This window comes from Cottoperca gobio, chromosome 15, assembly GCF_900634415.1.
Source record: "Cottoperca gobio chromosome 15, fCotGob3.1, whole genome shotgun sequence".
In the NCBI taxonomy this organism is placed as follows: domain Eukaryota; kingdom Metazoa; phylum Chordata; class Actinopteri; order Perciformes; family Bovichtidae; genus Cottoperca; species Cottoperca gobio.
In genome coordinates, this window is record NC_041369.1 from 10,873,658 (window position 1) to 10,897,324 (window position 23,667).

The 23,667-nt window shown below is 39.6% G+C and overlaps 1 protein-coding gene across 2 annotated transcripts in view; it reads right to left on the reverse strand.

Annotated features, from left to right (window-relative positions):
* LOC115019661 (neurexin-1a-like) overlaps positions 1-23,667 on the reverse strand; it is a 237,272-nt gene that overhangs the window by 117,485 nt on the left and 96,120 nt on the right. For both annotated transcript variants that reach the window (XM_029449122.1, XM_029449123.1), the window contains 7 exons: positions 17,805-18,008; positions 15,241-15,267; positions 9,284-9,406; positions 7,978-8,359; positions 6,516-6,706; positions 4,522-4,695; positions 718-837 (listed from right to left, as the gene is read on the reverse strand). In XM_029449122.1, the coding sequence (XP_029304982.1) occupies positions 718-837; positions 4,522-4,695; positions 6,516-6,706; positions 7,978-8,359; positions 9,284-9,406; positions 15,241-15,267; positions 17,805-18,008 (1,221 nt within the window). The remainder of the gene's footprint in view (positions 1-717; positions 838-4,521; positions 4,696-6,515; positions 6,707-7,977; positions 8,360-9,283; positions 9,407-15,240; positions 15,268-17,804; positions 18,009-23,667) is intronic.

Here is a 23,667-nt window from a genome sequence, read left to right on the forward strand (position 1 = left end):
GTCTGGTCAAACTCTAATAAATTACAAGTGCATTTCTGGTTCATGTCATTTATTTGTGTTTGCTTGATTGACTTGATGTTGATGTTTTATTTATAAGAACAAAATGTGTGTTGCTCCCTCTAGTGGTACATCTCTCAAACTTTAATGAGCTTTCACTGAACTGTCAGCCAGATGTCACAAATGTTCTGCCCTGCAGAGTCGAAACATCTCAACACTCTAAGTGAAGACAATATATATTCAAAGCACACCTACTAAAAAAAAAACATTGTGTATAGATTCATTCTACAAAGTTACAGTGCACAACACAGTTTGGGACTTTACTCAATTGGAGAGTTTACAAAGCAAATATGTGCTTCGTGAGGACACAAATATAGCCCGCGCACACACACAGGAAACAATAATGAGCTGGAACACAAACGCTGTGTGAAAGCATAGGATAAAAATGGCCCTGCTGCTAAAGATAGCGCCCACCTTTAATGCCTGACACCAAGATGTGTGTTTAATTAGCTTAATGACACATCTAAAGCTTTGAGATGCCTATGAGGGATGTTATCTTATGTGATTTGTTTGGACTTGAATTAAATGAAAAGGCCCATCATCTAACATTATGGAGGGGCCACAGAAAGTTTACAAAAAGTTATGCTTTCTATGTACCATTCACAATAAATTGAAATAAAAAAACAAAAACTATTGAGAGATCAGGAAATGGAATCCTACCGTCATTACACAGCGGTCCGCCAAATGTCGTCATGCTGCAGTCACAGCTGAAGCCCTCCCACTGCTGAAGACACACACCCTGGTTGGCACACGAGTCCTCTTGGCATGTAGTGCTGGGGCCTGAATATGAAGACAAATAGTAAGTTGGTGAGCAGACTTTTATAATAACCAGCAGCACAGTCTGCAGATCGACTCTGCAGTGAAATTAAATGTCACGCAGGACATACAAGACAATTGGCTTCTGCAAATGGAAGCATACAAAACATACAAACATACTGTACATACATACGCTGTATCAACACTAACAACTGTATTTAGCCATATTGTGTATTCCTTGTATAAAGCCTGCTACAAATGTCCAGATTGTAGCCAACTGCCTGCCCAAAGAGAACCCACAAGGAATGTAATCAGTAAACAGACACAACAAAAACATTCAAGGTATTTAAATAACTTCAACACTTCCATTAAACTGTCATTAGTAATATCCAGATTTTGTTTTCACATTTTATTATTTAAGAAAAGCAGAGCACAGTATATTAAATGAAACAGTGTGCATTAGGTGACAGCCCCCATTTAAATCTGTCTCTCTTACAATACATGGGGTGTATTTATACGGTGTCTAGATCCGATTGATTAGTTACACCACCGAGTAAACCGTGTCTACAGTAATCACTGGGATCCATTTCACCTTTCCTCCTCTAAAACTGTCACGCATCCCTGACCACCTGTGCAGATGGTTAGTGCAATCAGAGAGCGCATGTTATTACCGGCTGTAAATGAGGTCATAGGACAATGATACTCAGTTCGTAAGCAGTAGGGGCCGGAGTTCTCCACATGCTCTTAAATAGCGATGTTACAGTGCTGCCAGATGCGTTTGTAGTCAAAGTGTTTAATCTCCGTGCTTGTGCATTTTATTATTATTATTTCCGTCATTCCATCAGTGTATCAGTCAGTCCGTCAGTCTGAGCCAATGTGCAGTCAGTATACGGCAGTTCAGACTGTATCATCCGTTTGTGTGACAGTGATGCTGAGAAATGTAAGTGGAATGGCACAGGTTCGTATGGATGAATGGTGTTTCTTTATCTTTTTATTTCCAAGTTTGTAAAATATTTAAATTAAGGAATTATTTTAGTGTTGGACTATTTACTCAATCTGGCCATCTTTATTTGTCACGTAGTATTATTCATTATCAACATCTGTATAGTTCAACCACTCCCCTTTACAGCCGCGTGGAACACATCTACCTTGTTTCATAGTTTAGTCATTACAATGATAAGGTGCATATTTAATCTACTGCGTATTCATTTACCTTTTGTGAGATTTTACTTGCTCAGCTTACAGAATACAGAAACAAATTACAATCTCATCCTCTAATATTCTCTGTTCAGAATCAAGTGTAGCCACAGTAATTACTGCTCAGTGTCAGAGTAGCTATGGTAACTGCTTAATAGTGTTTGCTGTAGCCCAGTCAAGTCTGACGAATGCAAAAGTAAAATGCTGTAGAAAAAAAAACGGTTTAATTCATGATTATAAATGTTTCTGAAATACATTTGAAAACATCTCAACCTAAATTGCATCTAACTAGATGATATACTTTTGATTCCACTGGTTACAAAATATTTCATATTATAATGTGCCTAATGAGTTAAAATGTGGCATGCTTTGACCCGACTTGGCTTGGGAGTGAAGTAAACAATTCGACAACAGATGTGTGACGGCATACTTATAAACTCTGTCTAGTGAATATAAGACATCAGAATTTCAAATGAACAAGAAACAGAATCAAACTTGTTGACCCCATTTCTGTAATGTTTTCTGATTTATATGTAAGGCATGAACAACTTATTTACAAACGTATGTTAATTACAAATCTTAGTAACTATATTGCTATTTATTTATTTGAAATGCATATGAATTGATGGCGACTGTTGCTATTAGTTTTGCAGCATACTTTAAACTATTACATCTTAAAATTGAATTTGATCTTATAGTTTCTGCCTAAAATGTGATAATAGAGTGCCAGAGACTATAACAGGAATATGGCATTGGTAAACATGGAACTTATAACAACAATTTATAATTTCATGTAAAACATGAAAATGACTGAAGTTTGAGTGAAAACCTCAATTTTTATAGAATAGGAAATTCATGCAGGAGAAAACATTTTTTATTATGACTATAATAAGTCATGCAAAAGTATCTCTTAAATGTACAGTTTGTCGACAAAAAAACATAAACACGGCAACAAAAACAAATGTAGGTCCAATAAAGACAACATATGTGAGTGAAAATCAAAACGTGAGCCCATAGACTTTGATACAAGATGGTCATGATACTTGTATCCCTATGGGACTGAAGCCCATTCCATATGGTGGGTGAATTCAAATTAGGTAGATATCTTGTTTAGGGAGAGGAAAGTGTGGAGGTAGAGACTGTGGAAGGGGGGGGGGGGGGGGGGGGGGGGGGGGGGCAGAGGCATTGCAGATGCAAAGGGAGGAAGGACATCAGACTCTGTATCAAACAGAGAAAGCTATCTACCTTGCAAGTCAGCTTTCATCAATGCAACTTTTGTCAGCAAAATAATAGGAAAGGAAAAGGCAAAGTATACCAGCTGTTAGTAAAGCACCAAGACGTCAGAGATGGAGTAACAGAAACACAAGACTGTTGAAGCAGGAGAGACAGAGTGAGGAATGAGGCCGATGTCTGTCCTCAGAAAGAGCCAGAGGGGGGAAATTGTATTGTATAATGGAGGGCGGATTAAGTCAAGCTGTAATAGAAACTACTCTCAAAATGGCATCAGCAATATGAAGAAAAAGCATGCAATTGTTAAGTCATTATTGAAAGTCTATATGCTTTGTCCGTTATGGTTAGCAAAATGTACACAAATGGAAAACTGCATATTTCTCTCTAATGCATATTCTACAATGTTCCTTCTGCAGTCAAATATTATCAGCAACCATACGCAACCTTCTGACTCTTTTAGTGCAATTCAATAAATGTGTTATCATGTAAGCCATTTTCCATTGAGAGCGACCATTGATACCGTGTGGTTCAAGAGCAAGTTTGATGCTGAATTTGATGAAATCTGTAAAGTGCGAACATGAAAAGATCAGAAGATGCGTACTCAATAGAGAAAGAGAGGATGAATTGAGAAATTTAACTAAGTGAGTGAAGTTGAAAAATAAATCAAATATTGTCTCTGGATGTGGTGCACACATTAGACTGGGCAAATGATATTCATGCATGCAACAAAGGCTTCATACATAATTCAAAAGGATTGCTTCTGGCAAACTCTCAGATCCAGCAAACATGCATAGAGCAAAACAGAATGTGGATAAAATGGGAAATAACACTGGCAGTACAAATATGGCAGAGAGAATAATCAGATTATGGCTAAGTGAAACAGAAAGGATTGCCTGTGGAGGAGTGTCAGAGCTTGATGCATTCTAACAGAATACTAACACACTTTATGGATGTTAAATTATGTGCCACAGGTTGGCACTGTGGGTGTGCTTCACAGTGTATGGGTGTCCTTGTCGGACAAGTTTGAGAATTAGAGCACTAAGCAGGAATGCAGCACTGCATGATGTCGCTATGACCCTTTAGGATAACTTTGAGATAGCGAGGGGAAACAAGACTTTTTTTTTTATCAGTGAAATCAGATTTAAATGGACATCTCTCTTTTAAAGCATCCATCAATACTCAACAGAATATTATTAAACACCTGAGCTTCAGCTATAACATGTACATTCTACAGATAAAAAAAAGTTAGTTTACTTTCCCTAAGTGGGCTGAGAGACTCACCTTCACATCCTCTCTCTATCTGTCCCACGCAGTCCAGAGCATCTGACATCAAGTCCGGGAGCCGCCCGTTCAGATCCACAGAAGCCAGACAACCTTGAAAACCCTCCTTGGCATGCACCAGTTTGGGCAGCTCCTTGTACATCTCCTTAGCCACACCGCCAATATAAAGGTTACCTGTGCAGAAATATGACAATACTGACCCCTGGTGGAAACACAACATGGTACCAGGCTGACCACATCATGCTTGTTACAGGAAAGTTAAAATAAAAAGCTCATTACTTTAGACAGCATTGTAATTTGGATCAAACTGCATTGTCCTGATTAAAGTCCTAAAGAGGCAAAGTCCATTAACATTTGTGTTAATTAAGAGTAAGAGTTGTTTGATAAAGTAGTTTATCCGCATGAAACAGTGCAAGAGGTTAATTAGCAGTTTTGCTTACAAAATAAATCTAATTGTGTCAAATTACATTTTATTGGACAATAAAACATTATTAATATTATTTTGGCTTCATCTCCAAGCCAGACATTTGTCATCCGCTTTCTACTGTATATTTTTTAATAATAATGATTGCAACATTCTTCAAGGCAGCACACTAATTATGCCAGTGTCCTTTGTTGGAAAGGTTTTTTTCTTGCCAACAGAACATTCTTTCAAATAACCTTTATGAAATGTTGGTCTGCTGGTGCACACACACACACACACACACACACACACACACACACACACACACACACACACACACACACACACACACCACACACACACACACACACACACAACACACACACACACACACACACACACACACGTTGAGTTTTCTGCTCAAGGGTACCTCAGTGGTGGGCCGTGCATTTCACACCTAGGCCTTCAGTGATGTCCTACACAGTCCTACCTGAATTATTCCACCTCTTAATACCATCATTATGACGCCATGGCTCTAGAAACTATACATTTAGACAGAAACGCAGTATAACCGGGCGTTGCATCACCCTAACAACAGAGTTATATTAATTAATTATCAAAACATTTAGTTGTAAATAGCAGGCATTCCCAGCAGTACAATGTGCAGTGCCTCTCGGAGGCTGTGAGCCGGGGGTACCTGCTTGTAGTTAGTGATTTGAAAGTGGCGGACAAACCCTTTTCCCGGCTGTGATAGGCTCACTAGCGTCGGGGTTGGCGGTTCTCTTCTCACGATGTCTAGCTTTTCTTGAAAAGTTAGTCTTGAAAATGGCGTTGTAATTATATCTGCGACCAAATCGATCTCTTCTCCTCCTTCAGCCATTGTGGGTTAAAAGAAAACAGCTTGTAGAAATCTACACAAATTAGCTTGTTCAAAGTTTGCTAGCTCTGCATAGCTCTGCCTCTCAATAGTGCGTATCCAATCAAAAGACGTGGACGTGCTGACGTTATCGTACGCCTGCTAGCTGGCCCAGATGTCGCCAACACTGTTGATTCTGAAGGCCTAAGGGCAGATTTCGTGGACCCTGGCAACACATCATGGCTGAAATATGATTGGATAAAAGCTCTAACATAAAGGCCAGCCCTCCAAATCTCGATCTGAGGCTGGAAGCAGCGCAACCAAGAGGAAAGCTATGACATGAAGAGAATAGACTATGGGGAATAATTTAATACATATTTGTGGAAAAATATATAAAAATTAAATGTATATTCTGATGATGTTTAGGCCAGCAGAGAAGGCCTTGCTGACCCTGACGGCCCACCACTGCTCAGTGGTGGTAATCAGTGAGGGCTGAGCATCGCTTTTTCTCTCCAGGCTTTATCCAACTAGTGCAACCTTTCAGTCACAAACTTGCTTTTCTCACCTCTAGGCCATTACTGCCCTAATTTGATGAAACCTAAAAAATATACTTATATACAGTGTGTGTGTGTGTGTGTATATATATATATATATATATATATATATATATATATATATATATATATATATATATATATATATATATATATATATAAATTCACTATGCCTACGCACCCTTCAGGTCCAGGTTCTTGGCTCCGGAGGTCGTCTGCGTTGTGATTTTGGTATCAATCTTGACAGTGTGGAGGTTGTTGGTGTCCCTGGAGATTATGACATTGTGCCAGTGGTTGTCGTTCAGGGGTTTGTTTGAGTTGCCTTTGATCAAGTGGGCTCCATTCCCAAGGTCAGACACATAGTGCAGGTAACTGGAACCAGATATTTAACAACATGACTCGATGTCAACAATGGACATGAATGGAAGACATGAACGTTTATGAAACAGGCAGTTTCCAAAATCCATAAATATGCATATATTTATTCAAGTTCAGTTTATTTACAGAACTTTTACCCACATATGTTTTATGAAGTGCTTAACAGAAATGCAACAGAATATAACAAGACAATGAAAATCAAGAAGTAGAACAGTTAAAAAGTGCAATAAACCTCTGAAAACTGGAGCAAAAGTGTGTGTGGTGTGTGTGTGTGTGTGTGTGTGTGTGTGTGTGTGTGTGTGTGTGTGTGTGTGTTGCTGTGTGCCTAAACGTTCAAATGTGCAGATATGAGAGTATCAGAAGGTGCAGCTGTCTGGAAAGGAGCTAAATAATTGACAAGTTGCAGCATTAACAAAAGGTTGTGGGCTGTGCCGAACAAATTGGTTTTAAATTATTTGGTTAACGGGCAATTCATGATTTGCAAGCTCCTTTTAATTCAAATGTATGCCTTTAACGTTTAGCACATTGAATAATGCCTTAACTTCAGGCATTACTTAAAAGAAGGTCAAGCTATAGCAGTATTTCAGCAATAAGAAATGTGCCCTTGTGTGGTTGATTCCCTTTTATGTTGGGTATTTGTTTTGCCTTCATGAAGATTAAAAAGAACAGTAATAGCCGTCAGCTCTTTCAGTAAATATTCTGGCATAGAGGTGATAAGAAAATAATTTGAATTCCCATGGAAATGGCATAAAAAGCTGTCAAGACTTATATTCTGTTTGGAAACTGTCATATAGTATGAAGAGCTGCATTATTAAAACTATTATCCATTCATGTGGAGATTCTTACATGAATAAACATCTCGCTACACTAATGTAAAACTAATTCAACACAGTTTAAACACCTTGCTGGTGTTTACACCTGGTGACAGGTGGGTTTGCCCTAACAAATTAAGTAATGTATGTGCAAAGAGAAGAGCTGTGTAGTTACTGTAGCATGAGCCGCTACCTCATCTGAACCAAAACAAGAGAGCCACCCATGTTAAAAAACAAACTTCATTTACAAATTCCACTAAAAACACATCAGAGTACTGCCAACATTGTTGTTTGACAAGTTATCTCACAGTAGGACTGCATAAAGCAAAATGGAACAACATATATTATGCTGGTTAGTTTATAAAGCACTTGAAGACGGAACAAAAGTGAATGTGACTAGATCTACTTTAAATATATGGGATAACAGTAAGTCAATTTTTTGCAGCCACTTACCCTTTGACCAGCTCCACCACGATGAAGTCGTTTCCATCGCCGCTGTTAAATAGGACGAGGCCATCGGAGGAGGTGGTTTTGAACTGAAAGAAAAGGTGCATGGAGTAGTACGCCTGCAGAGTAGTGAGGGTCATATAGCTGGAGCGCGACTTGAAGGTGACAGGGTCGGCAATGATGTTCTTGAAGCCAATCATGGCATTGAGCTCACAGTAATCAATGTCACCGTTTTTACAGAGGTCTATGTAGGCCATGCCATTGAAGGAGAGGCTCTGGAGATGGCCAATGAAGTTGGACGGCACCAAGGACATGAAGCGCTTCTCTGTCACAATGCCCGTCTCAATGTTATGAAACTCCAGTTGGGTGTGGTCACCTGCCATTTGACCTTCGATCAGCAGAGGGAGGGAGGGAGGGAGGGAGGGAGAGAGGATGTTATTGGGGGTATACGACAATTAAAGGGTCAATTACAGACCCTTTAAATAATAAAAGTAACACAATATGACGTTAAATAAATCTATTATTCATTCTGGAAAAATATTTAACTCAAAGAAAATAAATTAGCAATTGAGAATGATTTGATTTAAGCTGTGAAGCAATAATTAATATAACAAATTATAGTTAAAATAATAATATATATATGTATAATAATAATTTAAAATCAAAACTTAAGAAAAGAGAATGTGTATATATATATATATATATATATATATATATATATATATATATATATATATATATATATATATATATATATATATATATATACACACATATACACACACACACATTCTCTTTTCTTAAGTTTTGATTTTAAATTATTAAACTTGCTATTTTCAGCAATACAGTGTTGCGAAATGTTCTATGCAGACAAGTAAAAAACAAAACGGTAAACACTTTAAGGCTAAAATGTACTTTTTCTACTCAAGGCAAACAAGGCCCCCACAGACCATCTATGTATTTTTGTTGTAAAATGAATGGTAACATACTCAGCACATTGTGGCTTATTATTGAATTTTGAAGCTATCTTTAGACGTTTTCCTAACATCATTCTGTGAGAGGACATGTTTTTAACAGTCTGAGGAATTTTAAACAGCCCCAAAAATGCATAATTTGACCAAAATGGATATGAGAGCATCAATAGTTCACTTAGAAAAACAAATGCATGAAGGCTCTCTCCACAGCAGAGTATAATACATTACTAGAGCTTGTGTCTTACCTAGAATCTGAGAGCCAAACAAATGTTATGGGTTAATTTACGTTTAAAGGAGAAAAATAGGATTCTGTCAGAGGAACAGAGGATGAGAAGTACCTTCCACAGGCTGCAGATCATCTACGGTCAGTTTCAAACTCTTGCCCCTCCTGAACACACGAACTGTGTGCCACTCATTATCGTTCACATTCTGACCCGCAAAAATAGTCTCTGGACCTTTGCCTGCGGGACAGTCCAAACGGTGGTTAACACACATGCATGGATACAAAGCAAATACATTACAGACAGGCTGAGAGATAGAAAGGGGAGGCCGAAAGAAGGACAGAGAGGATGAGTTAAGTTGTTTGACAGAGGCAGAAAACATTAAAAGGTAAACATAGTTAATGGTCCATAAAAACACATAATTCTGACTTGCATTTGCTGTACTGATTGCACCATTAGATAGGGCGTCACAATTCTGAATTCTGCCTGAACAACATCTTCCTCAAACCAATGGGAGGGAGGCATTAATCAGGATCTCAGTCTCTCATTGTTTGTGGTATTTCTCTATTCCTATAATGCCACTTGGTGGCAGTATATAACTACTAAAAGTCTCAGACGGAGCAAGGCACTGAACAACTGAGCATCACTCTCCATCTTGTTTACCTACGACAGTGCAACCCAGTATTTGATTTCTCTCATGTCCACCACATGACATGAAATACTGATAAGGAAATAAATACTTGCATAATGGCAGCAGTGTCCTTGGTGGTGAAAAGAACCCATTAAAAGCAAAACAGACAGGCCATTGTCCCTGGAAATCCGGTAATACAAAAAACAGGAAATACAGAATGTGATTTTTATCAGCACCCTTGAAAATAAATGGGTGTTTTGGAATAAGCAGCAGGTAGCAGGTGGCCGTTATCGCCAGTAACTAAAACTGCACAAATGATCTATACATGTCTGATGCATTCATTAAATCCATAAATAATACCAAATGACAATTCAACGTATTAACATTTAAGTAATAACACTATAATATATATCTCTTAATCATTCCTTCACTGACTTCTGAATCCAGCACATACGCATTGCATAAAGTGTGTCACTGCTAGCGGGCAGTAATTCAGATCACAACGTCAAAAGTCTCAAGGAGAGATCATCAAATTTAGAAAACAGATCAATCAGAGCGACTGCACCAAATCTCTGATCTCAAGAGCAGAAAGGCTAAAAAAAAAAAATCTCTCTGAAGATACTCGTCTGCATTTAGAAATCCCAACATTGGTACAATTGGGGCAACACATTATTTTTTAATGTAGCATCCGTCTTAGAGCATCTTCGAATTGCCATATATCTCTGATGTTCCCCTGCTGGGCACACATAACCAAACAGGCCAATGAGGACGGGCCACTGTGACAGTATTAAAATCCCCAGGCTCTGCATACCTTGCCCCCAGTGGGGAGTATTTCAGATGGGTGCCATATTCATTCCCCTGCACCCATTTATAGCTATTTATTTCTTCCTTTTCTGCAATCTTCAAAGCTCCGATGCAATGTGTATGCAAATGTGAGGGTGCCAAAGCACTGGGACACACTCAATCTCAGAGGCACAGTTCTGCTTTGTAAGCACTAAACATCCGGGCAGGATTGAAACCAGACGACTGGCGAGGGATTAAGGAGGAGAGATATGAAATAATGGGATGGAGTTGGACTTGAAAGCATGCTTGATCTTTGCCTTCCATCATCCTGTCCTTGTTGCTCTCCAAGGAGGAAAGAAAAGAGAGGGGAAAAGAGGGCAATCGTATTAAGGAGCACATTGCTGCACAACATCCACTACTGTAGGGCCTGGGTTTACAGTCTGTGGTCCAAACAGACAGCTGCTGGCCAAACATTAAGGTCCTTTGGTCCACTGTCTGCCGCGTCCAGCCCTCTCTACTGCCCTCCCTGATGGTGATCTATCTGCAGTGATGGATCTACAGTGATCTCTCCCTGCCTCATTGACTACAGGCCCAAGGGAACAGTGGAGAAGTGTGGCACAGAGCAGCATGAGAAGATGTGATTATCCAGTCAATCAGCTCTGGCTGGCTGGATGACAGACCAGATACTGGTGCTGCCTGCCCCGGCACTGTGACTCACCCAGGTGGAGGGAAGAAGGACTCACTGACCAAGCAGCAGGCCACTACCGCTGGCTTACAGTCAACACAGACATCAAAGCCGGCGCACATGGCAGGGAAGCTTTAGCAGGCTACATTGAGAGGCAACCTGCTTGACCAATCAATGCCTCGCTAAATAAAAAGCCATTGTTTAAGCAACAGAGGTTAAATAGGGTTAAAACAATAAATGACGACGATCAATACTAATCTGGAGTTTCTGGCCATTTACGTTTGTTTACATGTTCTATCGACAGACTGCTCGATACTGGACAGTTTGAAAGGTAGTTTTGAACACAGCTCGATCTAACTGCCAGCACACTACTGAGATTAGAGTAGTTTTAGCATCAACTGCATAATGGGGTCATGTTAACTACCTGCTGCTTGACATGAAAGTCCCTGAGCTTGATGGAACCTTGGGGGATGTCAATGTTTATTCCCAGCTTTTAATTTAAGCAGCTAATGTTTGTTACAAGGACCACTGAGCCAACATGTTAGCCTCTTTATCAAGCTAATTCAGTGCATCCATAAAGAACATCCTCATAATTGCGCTTTAATGTCAAGCACTTCACTTTTCACTTCCCATCACTGGGTACTCCAGTTTATATTGGTGCAGAAACAGAAGTATGGTTTAAAGATAAAAGATAGTTTTGGGTATTGTAATTCACGGTATTGTAATCTGGTGCTTATCCTTTTACATATTTCAGCATTTGGTAATGTTCATAGCAAATAGTTACATCAAAAGGATTGCAAAAGAAAATATGAATAACTCAGGAGAAACCTCTTGCTTTTCTCACCCTAATAATTTCCTTAAAGTCACTAACTAGATTATGATTTATGTTGTCATGAGGGGGATATGTTTTTATACTCATGTTGACTCATCTACACAATAATTGTTCCCTAAATAACAGAATCAAGCAGTCTGTTCCACACATTCCTTCATTTGTTCCCAACGGTTAATAAAGCCTCTTTTGGCTTTCCTAGCATAAAGGTGAGCACCATTAAACTGTAGTACACCAAAGACTGTGGGAATACTTGGCTGTGAGAGGCTGGAAGGGTTCCTTTATATTTGTTTATAGCCGAGCGAGGCTGAACTCTCTACTCTAATGTCTTCTAATTGGCCTGAGGGTGTTCAGTATTCAGTCTACAATCAGACAACACTTTTGATTACTGTTGTTAACGTATACACTGAAATATAATGAACAGGATGAATAAAGAGGTTGCAACAGAGGTCCTCAAATAATAAATAACCACTATTTTTTCCAACAAGAACGATGTAGCGAAAAGCAATCTGAATTTATATTTAAAAAACACTTTGCAATATATACATTATAAGTGCTCGGTAATGATTGCAATCAAATGTTACTTTTCGGCAGAGCAGGCAGCAGTTATGTTCATAGCTCACCCTTTACGCACCCTCCCCTTTACTCACCCTCTCATCTATCATTTCTGACATGTACACAGGTGTGATATCTATGTAAAAGAATCTCCCGCAGCGCTTTCACACTAAAGAAGTCTGACGAAAAGATTGTTGCACAGTAAAGATCAATTATGAGAGGAAAAACTGCCTTGGGATGTTGCCGAAGGTCATGGAGAGAATAATAACATAAAGTTGCACTCATCATTGCATCATTGCGACACTGTAAACTGTAAATTGTGATTATGCTGCAGTTCAAGATAATGAATAATAGAAGGCCATAATGTCACACGAAAAAGATCCAGTCTGTCACAAGATATTTTTAGGTCACATTTTTAGTTTGTTGTCACTCAGTGCCTGTTAACAGTGTTTAAGTTGAAGTGGCAGTGTTTTCTTCAGACAGCTCTGGGAAGCCCCAGGGAGCCTAGGTCTTTAATTGACAGTGATGTGTTCTTTGAGTCGGTGCTGAAATTCTTCATCCACCAAGCTGACCGGAGCTGCAGCGCCTGACAAGACACATTAATTAACACAGAAAAATAAGAACCTATATTAAAAAAAAGGAATTAAACGCTTCATAAAGTGGAAATTCACTGGCTTAACAGTTATTTCTAAGAACTTCATTTAAACATGTTCCTGTGACAGAATTAGGTCTGTTCCCTGGGTTTCTTTCCTTATTTTAATTAAACATTAGTTTTCCCTTTGGCATGATATTAAATGTTAATGGAATCAACACATTTTCTCTTTGAATTATAGGTTAGTTATGTATGGAAAACATCTGTGGTATTGTCTATTTCTTTACATCTATAAAACATCAATTCATTCTGGAAATGTGACAACATGGCATAGCTTCACTAAAGACTCACTTTAATGGAGAATAAAGGGACTAAGAAAATGTATACCAACAGATTCCAGGCCAAAGTAAGTGTCAGCATTAAATTACTTAAAAGCAAAAATAGACCATTGCTCTATGGTAATTTTTCATTTAGCATTCTTTCCACAGCCTATGCAAAATCATCCAGCCTGCATTACACTACACTGCTTCATGCTAGTGCCTAAAGCAACAATAGTAAGTACTTACAGGCTGCATATGTTGTGAATGTAGAGCTCTTTACCTTCAACCAGCAGTTATTCCACCAATACACTTATCCTGCCTCCATTGACTTTAGCAAAAACGGTGCATGCAACTAAATGGAATTGGAAAATACTAGTACAGAAAAAATAAGAACTAAAAATAGAGTAATTATTATATTAGTATAACAACCACTGGAGTCCTTGTATGCACATATTATGCCTTCACACTATTCTTATAAACCAGGAATGACCTTTTAAAGCATTAGACGGGGGAATTACATCTTAGAGCTTTTTATTTGCATACACAAACAAGGGATGCAATCCAAGATGCGTGAACAATGCTATTTAGCATTTAGAAAGGTGTTAAGAAGGACTGGCTCCAGAGGTCACATCATGTGATTCTGTGTGGAGGCGTTTGTTGTGCAAGTCTCTGTTTTTCATCGGGCAATGACCTTCAAATACTGTAACACTTCACACACAGAGAGATGTAACATGTTTTCAGAACAGTGTGTCCTTATATAAATTGACTCTGGCACTCTTATTATAGAGCTTAAACTGCCTAATATTAGTTGGTATGTACTGATACTGTCACTTCAGAATAATTAAACAGGAAGAAGGCTCACGTATTATGACTCCAGAGAAGTAATTATTAATTCATCACTGTTCCTGAATAATAAATGTCAGGGATTTTTACCTCCCAAAATATTGCAATGTAACCTCTTTGTGAAACAGACACAAACACACAGATATCCACCATGGATCCCACAACAGGATCTATTCTCTCTCCCTCCCTCTTCATCCCTTTCTTCCTGCTCTGTGAGGCAGGTTAATGAGAATAATAAAATCACACTCTGTATTTCCTCCGTGCCTTGAATGGCCCCATCAATTTACAACCGGCGTGAAATTCTGAAGGAGAGAAGAAAACTAAAAAGAATTGTGAGGGGGAGACAGGGAAATCATGCATGTCTAAAATACCTGCACTTCCAAAGCATGCGTTTTATATCAGCCTGAATACATGAGTGAAAAGCATCGTTAATTAGAAACAACTCAGTGTGTAAAATCACAGCTGACTGCCATATATGGGTTTGTCATTAATTCAAGCCTCCCTCCATCTCCTCCCCACGGCTCATCATTCTCCTGGACAGCTGGTGCAAACAACACCACCAGACATTTCTAATGCACCCGGAGCTCTTGGACTCGGCGTGATAAAAGGTAACGTCTATTTCAAAGCAAGATGCAAGTCAGATATATTTCAGTGCCCTGATTGAAATACCATTACCATAGCTTTAGGATATTTTAATCTCAGTATCATATTATTATAGCTGCAGAGACTAAATTATAAGCATGGCTACGTGAAAACACTTCTATAGAATATAACATCAATATCCAGAAACAGCAAAAGTTAGAGAAGAAGAAGAAGAAAGATGAACAGTAACTTACTGGAGGTACAGTTAATCCTGATACAATCTAGATGGGGAAGAATAGATGAGAGATAAATTCATCTTTCAATGTTACAGCTGCAGACATCATTAAAGCATACAGTCCACCCCTCTGGGGACACACACACGGACACTGTCCGTCCTCTGATGCTCTCCCCCATGGCCCCGAGCTGCAGTGAGCTGGTAACAGCACTGCAGTGGAGTTGTGCCAGAGGAGCACAGTATGGTTTACACTAGAATACATGTAGAACAGAATAGCACTAGAGCTGAGCTTTAGTTGGATCACATTGTTTGAATTGCTTTGTGTTTTCCATGCAGCCAAACAAAATGTTTTACATGTTGCAAGCTGGGAGATTTCAGTTAGAAGGATATGATCTCCTTTACAGTATGAGAGCATCAGATTTTGGTCAGGGTCAGACAGGGCCAGGAGGAAGCTATTCCCTTTTATGCTACTAGAATGTACTTTTTACTTTTTATGTCTTTTTTAGTTAGTTGTTGGTTTATAGATTTACTTTTCATATATATATATATATATATATATATATATATATATATATATATATATATATAAAACATATGGTCATTATAAATATGTTATACTGTTGCAGTATATATTTGATTACCTAATAATATATAAATAAGGTAAAATTAGATCCACCTCAACCAGCATTAAAATGCTGCTCACATGTCCATGCAGTAATAATGATCATCCTGTCACTATGAGTAAGGGGCCAGTCCTTTGACTTTTGATACTTTAAATATATGTGGCTGATAATACTCACATACACTTTCATTAAGCAAAACCTTTTCTTGTAAAGAATATTTCTACACTCAAGTAAAAGGATCTGAAAATGTGTTGGAACAACGCCCCAAAAGTATATATAGTAGGTAGCTAAATCGCAACTAGGCATTGAAATGCTCCTACTGGTTAATAATAAATAATGTATTAGCCTATATGGTAATGTGCTGACTTGCAATGGAGTATTTTAAATTGTGATATTGCTACTTCTACCTAAAGTGAAATATCTGAATATTCCACAAGCGAAGATTAGAGGCAGCACCATTATTATTATTATTATTATTATTATTATTATTGCTGTTGGTAACAACTAATGATTGTCTTGATCTTACAACAGCTCTAGTTGACATTACTGTCAATACAATAACAAACTAATCTTCGAGAACACAGCAATGCCATATTGACTGCCACTATTTCTGTAATTTTTTTTACCTCTGTTTCCTAAGGCTTAGCTCATGTCGTGCTCTGAGAAAGGTGACCCAGATCGAGCTCCCTCCCCACCTTCCCATTTGGCCCTGCCTGTCGCGTGTTGTCAACCACAGCAGAAAAGTGGCCGCAAACAGCCAGAGACCAACACTAGCCTACCCTTACAGGGAATGCTCTGCTTTTTTTTAAAGCGGGACGGGGAAGACAGGCTGCTGGCCAGGGACAAACTCAACTCTAAAATGTGTCAAAGATAATTCAAAAGAAAACAAAACACGGTGACCTGTTATTTTCATCAGAGGGCATCTTTTTGTAGTCGCAATGATTTGACTTGTCAGCCCTGTCAGTGCGTGGCGCTGTTGTCTTCTGTGGTGGGACACTTGCTTCTATGTGGTTGACAGCAGACACATACTGTCTACTTTGTATGCACCGCTAAACGGCTCCGCTTAGGGAGCCCATTTCTGTTTAGCCAGTCGAAAGGAGAAATAGATGGCTATCATTTGTGCGACATTGCTCCATTTGAGAGATATCAAACTTTTCACAGGCATCATTGGATTCTTTCCTGAGCAAGTAAGCACACATGCACACACTCACACTGATTCTTTCATTTTGTCCTTCAATTTTCTTTTTGCTGTGGACAACTGCTCATTTAAGACACAGTTGCTGATTGATGTGCAATCAGGTGCTTAGGTGAAGAAATGATTGCACGGCACTGATTGGCCACAACTCACAAATATAGGCTGCATACCATACCAGGTATGATGGGGAGTTGATATATTATAAATCTCATATTCATTGGAATTGATGAGCTTTCTCATATGATTGATAACTGGATGGTATTCAAAATGTAACGACACAAGGAAAGAATACAGCAGCGTGTGCACTTGTAAGGGCAATTCCCTTACAATACACGTGTATGGGTGTTAGCTGATGGAGTGGACAGCGAGCATTCCCTGCTGGGTAACAGCAGCTGTGTGCTCAACTGGCAGTGAGCGGAGAGCCGCAGACTCTGGCCATTGAAAGTCTTTACACCTTCTCCTTCTATTCAAATGTATGTATGTATGTATGTATGTATGTATGTATGTATGTATGTATGTATGTATGTATGTATGTATGTATGTATGTATGTATGTATGTATGTATGTATGCATGTATGCATGTATGCATGTATGCATCTATGTATCTATGTATCTATGTATGTATGCATCTATGCATCTATGTATGTATGCATGCATGCATGTATGTATCTATGTATGTATCTATGTATGTATCTATGCATGCTTGTATGTATATATGTGACACATGACTTTGCTGCTGCAGTCGGTGCATGTCCGATGCATTACCTAAGTTGACAGTTAGGCGGACACGGCCGCTCTCCAGCTCCAGACGCAGGGTGTCGGCAGAGTCCCTGGATGTGGTGGCTATTAGGATGCCATAGGCTCGCTGAGAGCGGAAGCGCAGAGACACATCCTCGGCTTCTGTGTGCATCACCACTGGCAGCTGGACCTTCATAAACTTACTGCCGTCGTAGCTGAGGACGGTCGCCTCTGCAGAGAGAATGAGGAAAACAGGATGAGCGATCAGTAAAATGGAGTGCAGCAGCTCTACAGTAAACCAATGACCAGTTCAGCTTTCAATAATGTCCTTGTGGACATGATATAATGTTGTGACTTTCAATCTTTATGAAATACATACATTATGGGTGGAGATATTAAATACATATTTAAATACAGCTCTGAGATTTGTAGGTCCCCCCCCCTTAGTCGACTTATATTTTGGTCTAAGTCGACTAAGATTGTTTTAATTATTTTTTCATGCTGAATGACTAATTTCAAAGAAACTTATGAGCACATATCTGGTAAACACAAGATTTGAAGTGGTGCTTTTGCATGAGTCTTTGTGGAGAATCTCAGTTTTACAGATCTGTCACTTAAATCAACTAATCGATTAGTTGACAAAATTAGTCGAGAATGTGTTACAGAGACATCTTCTTTGCAGAGACAACTCATTCTGACCGCAGATGAATCCAACGACTAGGCTACTAAAATTACAAAACACAATACAAAATCGATCCGTAAATTGAAAACTTTCTGAGTAAGTAACTCCTAAATGGCCTATACACAGACATGTCATCCAAGAGCTGTGTGTAAAGACTTGTCACAAGTCTAGCATCACATTACACTGCGTACTACAGCTGACAGCTACCCAAACTCCCTCCTGAGTCCCGTCTTCTCTCTGCCAATTTAGGTGGTGGCCTCCAGCTAACTAAAATGGAAGGAGTCCCTGTCTGTCTGTCTGTATGTATGTATGTAGGTCTGTACTTCAGAGTTTCTCGACAACCGTTCATCCGATTGCCTTCACACTTGTATTACTGAGGAGCCAAAGAAGTGCAGTATCCAGTGTGAAGTTGTTTGGATGAGCCATTCTTGAGAAAGCAGAAATATCGGAGGACGAACAGGGACAGCACTAGTCAGTGAAAACCCAGAGCATGTAGGCAGGTACATGCTAGGACAGTAGTGAAAGAAAAAAAACATTAACACATCAGGACAAATGAATAAAATCTTACTGGAAAGGAAATATAGGTGACTCCATCAATACAGGGTAACAGAGTTAATGTTTTACTAGAGAACGAGCGGCAGCCTTGCATCCACAATTTTTGTATCTGCAATGTAATAGTGACGAACTACAAAAGGACAAATTGATATTGATTGAGGAAAACGAACGCCGAAAGAATTGTAATAGCCAGTGGACCCTGAATATTGCGCTTTGGCTGAGGGTGACTGCATTTACTCAAAGCATTAGGCAGCCGTCTGGAGAAATGCAGCGGAGATTGTTTAAAGCAGGCAGGGGGTTGTAACAGTATTTCCGGTAGTGTAACTAAACCATAAACCAATAACAAAGACATTACTGCAGCTGTAGTGCTGAGACAGATAGAAGCCAGGTTGGAGGGACGGGAGATGGAGAGGGGAGGGGCCTATAGGGTACAAATGTACACACACCACCTCATCACCACTTCCTCGTCACACAGAGCCAATATCACATCCTACCCCTGGGACGACTCCGTCACATTCCTCACCCAAATCCAATTTCTCCACGCCCTCCTGGGGTCTGCTGCAGATGACAGGGGCGTGTGACAAACGAGTTTTCCTAGCTAAACTGTCTGCTTCCTGCCAGGCAGCTAAAGCATTTAGACACTGTTAGCAGATGGCAGCAAAAATGAAGCTCCTAATACTTGAAAAATGTTTGTCACTGCAGAATTAGCAAGTACTTAGACCCAGTGAGAGCTTGTTCTCGTAGCAGCAACTAGTTGACTTATCCTTGATATGTAACTATCAGGTTTACGCTGGGAAGATGGGCCATGAAAATCATTACTGCTAAACAGTGAGTGACGGATTGTTGCACTGTTTAATATTCCTGCTCCAGAATAAACCCTACCCCCTTTTAAAATGCTTCTGTGTGAAATTGGACCCATTATACTTGAAAACATAAGGAAACAGAAGATAACACTGATAATGATGGAAACATGTTCTCTTCTTCTTTAGAACAGTGTAGTGTCAAGTCAATGCTGTTTATTTTACTGAATAATTAAAATTAAAAAAAGGCATGGAGAATTGCCATTATTATGAAAACAAAATGGCTACTAAGAATAATGGTGAGAAGAGATGTAATGATCCCTTTTTTACATCATAATATATATATATGTATATATATATATTTGTTTTTTTAAGACCGAATAGATCAAATGAATCACAATTGGAGTAAATATTTCATCCAAGATGTCACCTCTGCTGAAATTCATGAGAGCTTGTCTGTAAATGCTGTAAATAAGAAAAGTCCAAATAGATATATGGAGAATGACATGTGAGGGAATGATTACCTAATGCAAAGTGAGCACTTGTCAAAAATCCAATCCTGGAAGCCAAGTCAGTTTTAATGGCACTCCGATGTTTAATATAAAAATATATTGAGGACTGAAGCGGGAGCTTCCGTCTGTGCTGAGCCAACAGGAGGCTGTCAGAGGGGAGATTGAGCACAACAAAACTAAACCAATCATTAATTTACCGTCTTGAAAAGCACAATCAAACATTGTTTTCTGATTTTCACAAGAAAGCAAGGAGCGATTGGGGTGGGGGATCCACTTCCGGAGAAGTAACAAATAAGGATGTACTACTAACGAGTGGGAGTAATGGCAGCCAGGCACACAGTTCTTCCTCTAATCTCCCCCAAGGAGAACAGGCTCTGCAGGAAAGGAGAACTGTCAGCTGCATGTCACAGGATTGTGATGCCCTACAGGATCAGGGCGCCAGGCCCAATTCAAAATTTGCTGGAAAACACCTGCCAAAAGGCTTTTGGAAAATGTTTTCATGGCTCTGAGATATCATAAATATTTCAAAGCTGCTCATGTCTTCTTCACCGCCGCCTTTGAGTATCTTGGTATACACAATCCAAATAAAAGACTCCCTGCTATTAAATGTGTGAAAACAACCTGCCAGCTGAGTGAATTTCCAGAGACAGGGAAGCTATTCTCTATACAGAGAGAAACATCATCATAGGCCAACTTCACATCTGCTGCCCTGGGACCATACGGCGACTTTATTAGGGCTACGAAATGAGAGCAGAGATAGAAATTGGATCAGTCCGTCCATTCAGAGTGGTGGTATCTGCAACTTCAGCGTGTGCTCTCAGGAATACACGCGACTGTCAAGATGGTGAAGATTTAGTATGTGTGAATCAGGTTGTTCAGCCTATTGAGACTATTAAAAAGGAGAATTACCACTAAGTTTAATGATTTACAAGTTAATCTTCAGTCTTTGGTCTTAGCTGTGCTATCAAAACTCTCAACAATACCTATTATAAGAAGCTGTAGAAACCAGACATCAAAAGCTGTAATGTAAAGCTTAAAGACACGGTAGTCCTTTTATAAAAACTGTGAGAGTCATTGAGAGTTTGTTTACTAAAATAATGTGATTGTCAATTTGACTCCAAGTCAAACCTCTATTCCCCAACATATGCCTATATTCCCAGAAAATCAAGCCAAGTGTTCTAACAGTCACATTTTCTATATTTTTCAACCAATTTTCTGCACATCTGTGTACATCGCTTGAGGCATGAAACAACCAGTACTCTCTAATTTGTGACTATATTCAAGTGTGGTGAATGGTGACTAACACGCAGTGTGTTGTCAAAGGGCACGGCTAAAACGAGTGGTAATGCTAAAACTCAGCCATATTCCCATTTGAGGGCATTTCACAATTATGCAATAACATTCTGCACCTCTTGGCTTTAGCTGCGGGCCAATGGCAAATGGCTTTATGCTCTGAAAAGCAAGAAATGTGCTCAAAGAACCAGTTTTTCAATAGTTACACTAATTCAATTGATAGTAAAATAGTTTTCTATTTAAGTTGCAGATATAGCCATTGTGGACTATGCTTTGCTGATGATATACGCCACCTGTTAAAAGATCCTGGCAATGGTATATTACAGTATTACGGATTCATACTTCATGTTAATGATGCATTCTAAAATAATGGCCTACAGTGTAGGACTATAGTCTTTAGCAACAAAATAAGGAAGATTTTAAGATCATAAAATCCCTGCTTGTGAGCAGGTCAAAGCAGGACAAAGCACTGTGCAAAGCCTCAGCTAACGTGCATATGTCAGCAAGCTGTATGCGTGTCTGGTGTACAGTGACTTGGTATCAACCTGTATATTGATCTTCAGCATCAATGTTTATTCATCGCAGGTATCTGTAAGTAAGCATACATCTGCAGCAGCCACTGCCCATGTGACATAGAACAAGTGCTGTCCGTGCTGGAATCCAGCATGTCATATCTTGTTAGGGAATACGAGCATGTGTTGCAACGCACCTATTACACCATCTGGAAGGCTACCATAGCCTCACACTGCAAGACTAATATTTGGGCTAATTAGCAACTGGAGGAACAATGAAGGGGAAGACGTTTGGGATGCAAGGGGGGAAATTGCTTTGTCTGCTTAATTAAAATCTCTTAAAATAGGACGAATAGCTCTGTGGTTCTCTTCTGAAGCTCCACCTCCTGTTCCTTCCACTCGATGTCGTCCTCCTCCTCCGCCATATGCAGTAGCTGTATTTTGCCACCGGGTGGTACACCATGCATGGATAAGTGAGAGCTGGGGTAATTCTTTTGACAGCTCCTCGGCCTGCTGGTGCCTGCTTCATCCTACCAGCGCAGAGGCAATCTGGAGCCATCAAAACAGCTGGCAATACGCCAGGGCCCATCCTCCATATCACTGCTCCTACTCACACTCTCGTAGATGCCGGTCTTACACGTAGAGCAGAGACAGCCAGAAACCAAGAGAGTTGGACAGAGGAGCCGAGACGCCAGAAGACGCTCGAGTGTTAGGAAGGAGGAGAGGGGGTCACAGCGGCAGAGTCCTTTGGAACATGCAGCATTTTCCGTGAAGTAGTTTCAAATGTTTTCTGCTTTTGTTTTCAGATGGAGTCAGAGTGGATATCTTTTTGAATCTAAAAGCACTCCGGATAAGTCATTATATTACTGAAGGGAAACGATCTGTATCCAATGCCCACTCCACCTCCCTCATGTACTATGCCCTAATTCCTGTCAACTCATTAGCAAGAATGGAAGTGCACGTGTGGAGAATGAGAGCCAAGCCTAACGGACACATTCAGAGATAATTTCCTCTCTTTCTGTACTCTTTGCCATTTCACTAAAATGAAATATTACGTTTCCGGTCTTAGCATTAATTACATTACTGCATTCTCAAAACCATAAACTGCATTAATAACCGCACACAGGAAATCTTTCTGGTGTCATGCGTTTTTGTTTTATTTTGCTTTCTATCAGCATCCAGTAGTATTATTAGCATCCCAGCCAGACATGTTCTACATCCTAATAAAGTGAGTGACTTGAGCACAGAGGAGAGGCACAAGCATATGATGACACATAACTGCGTGGGATGTGTTGCATTCAAACTGGAGTTCATTTTTTCTCCTCGATAAGAGAACCTGTTCCTGCTGGGGTCCCTGTGCAGATGCATCACGCTGTGATAACAGTGTGACATGCTTGGGCTCTTTTTGACATTTGCCTTGATTATGCATATGTTAGCAGTTATTTTGCACATCTGCTGCTATCGCTTCGTTGAGACTTTGTGAAGAAAATTCTTCACACCGTTTTACCACTTGAGTGCAATCCTAGCTTTAGGGAC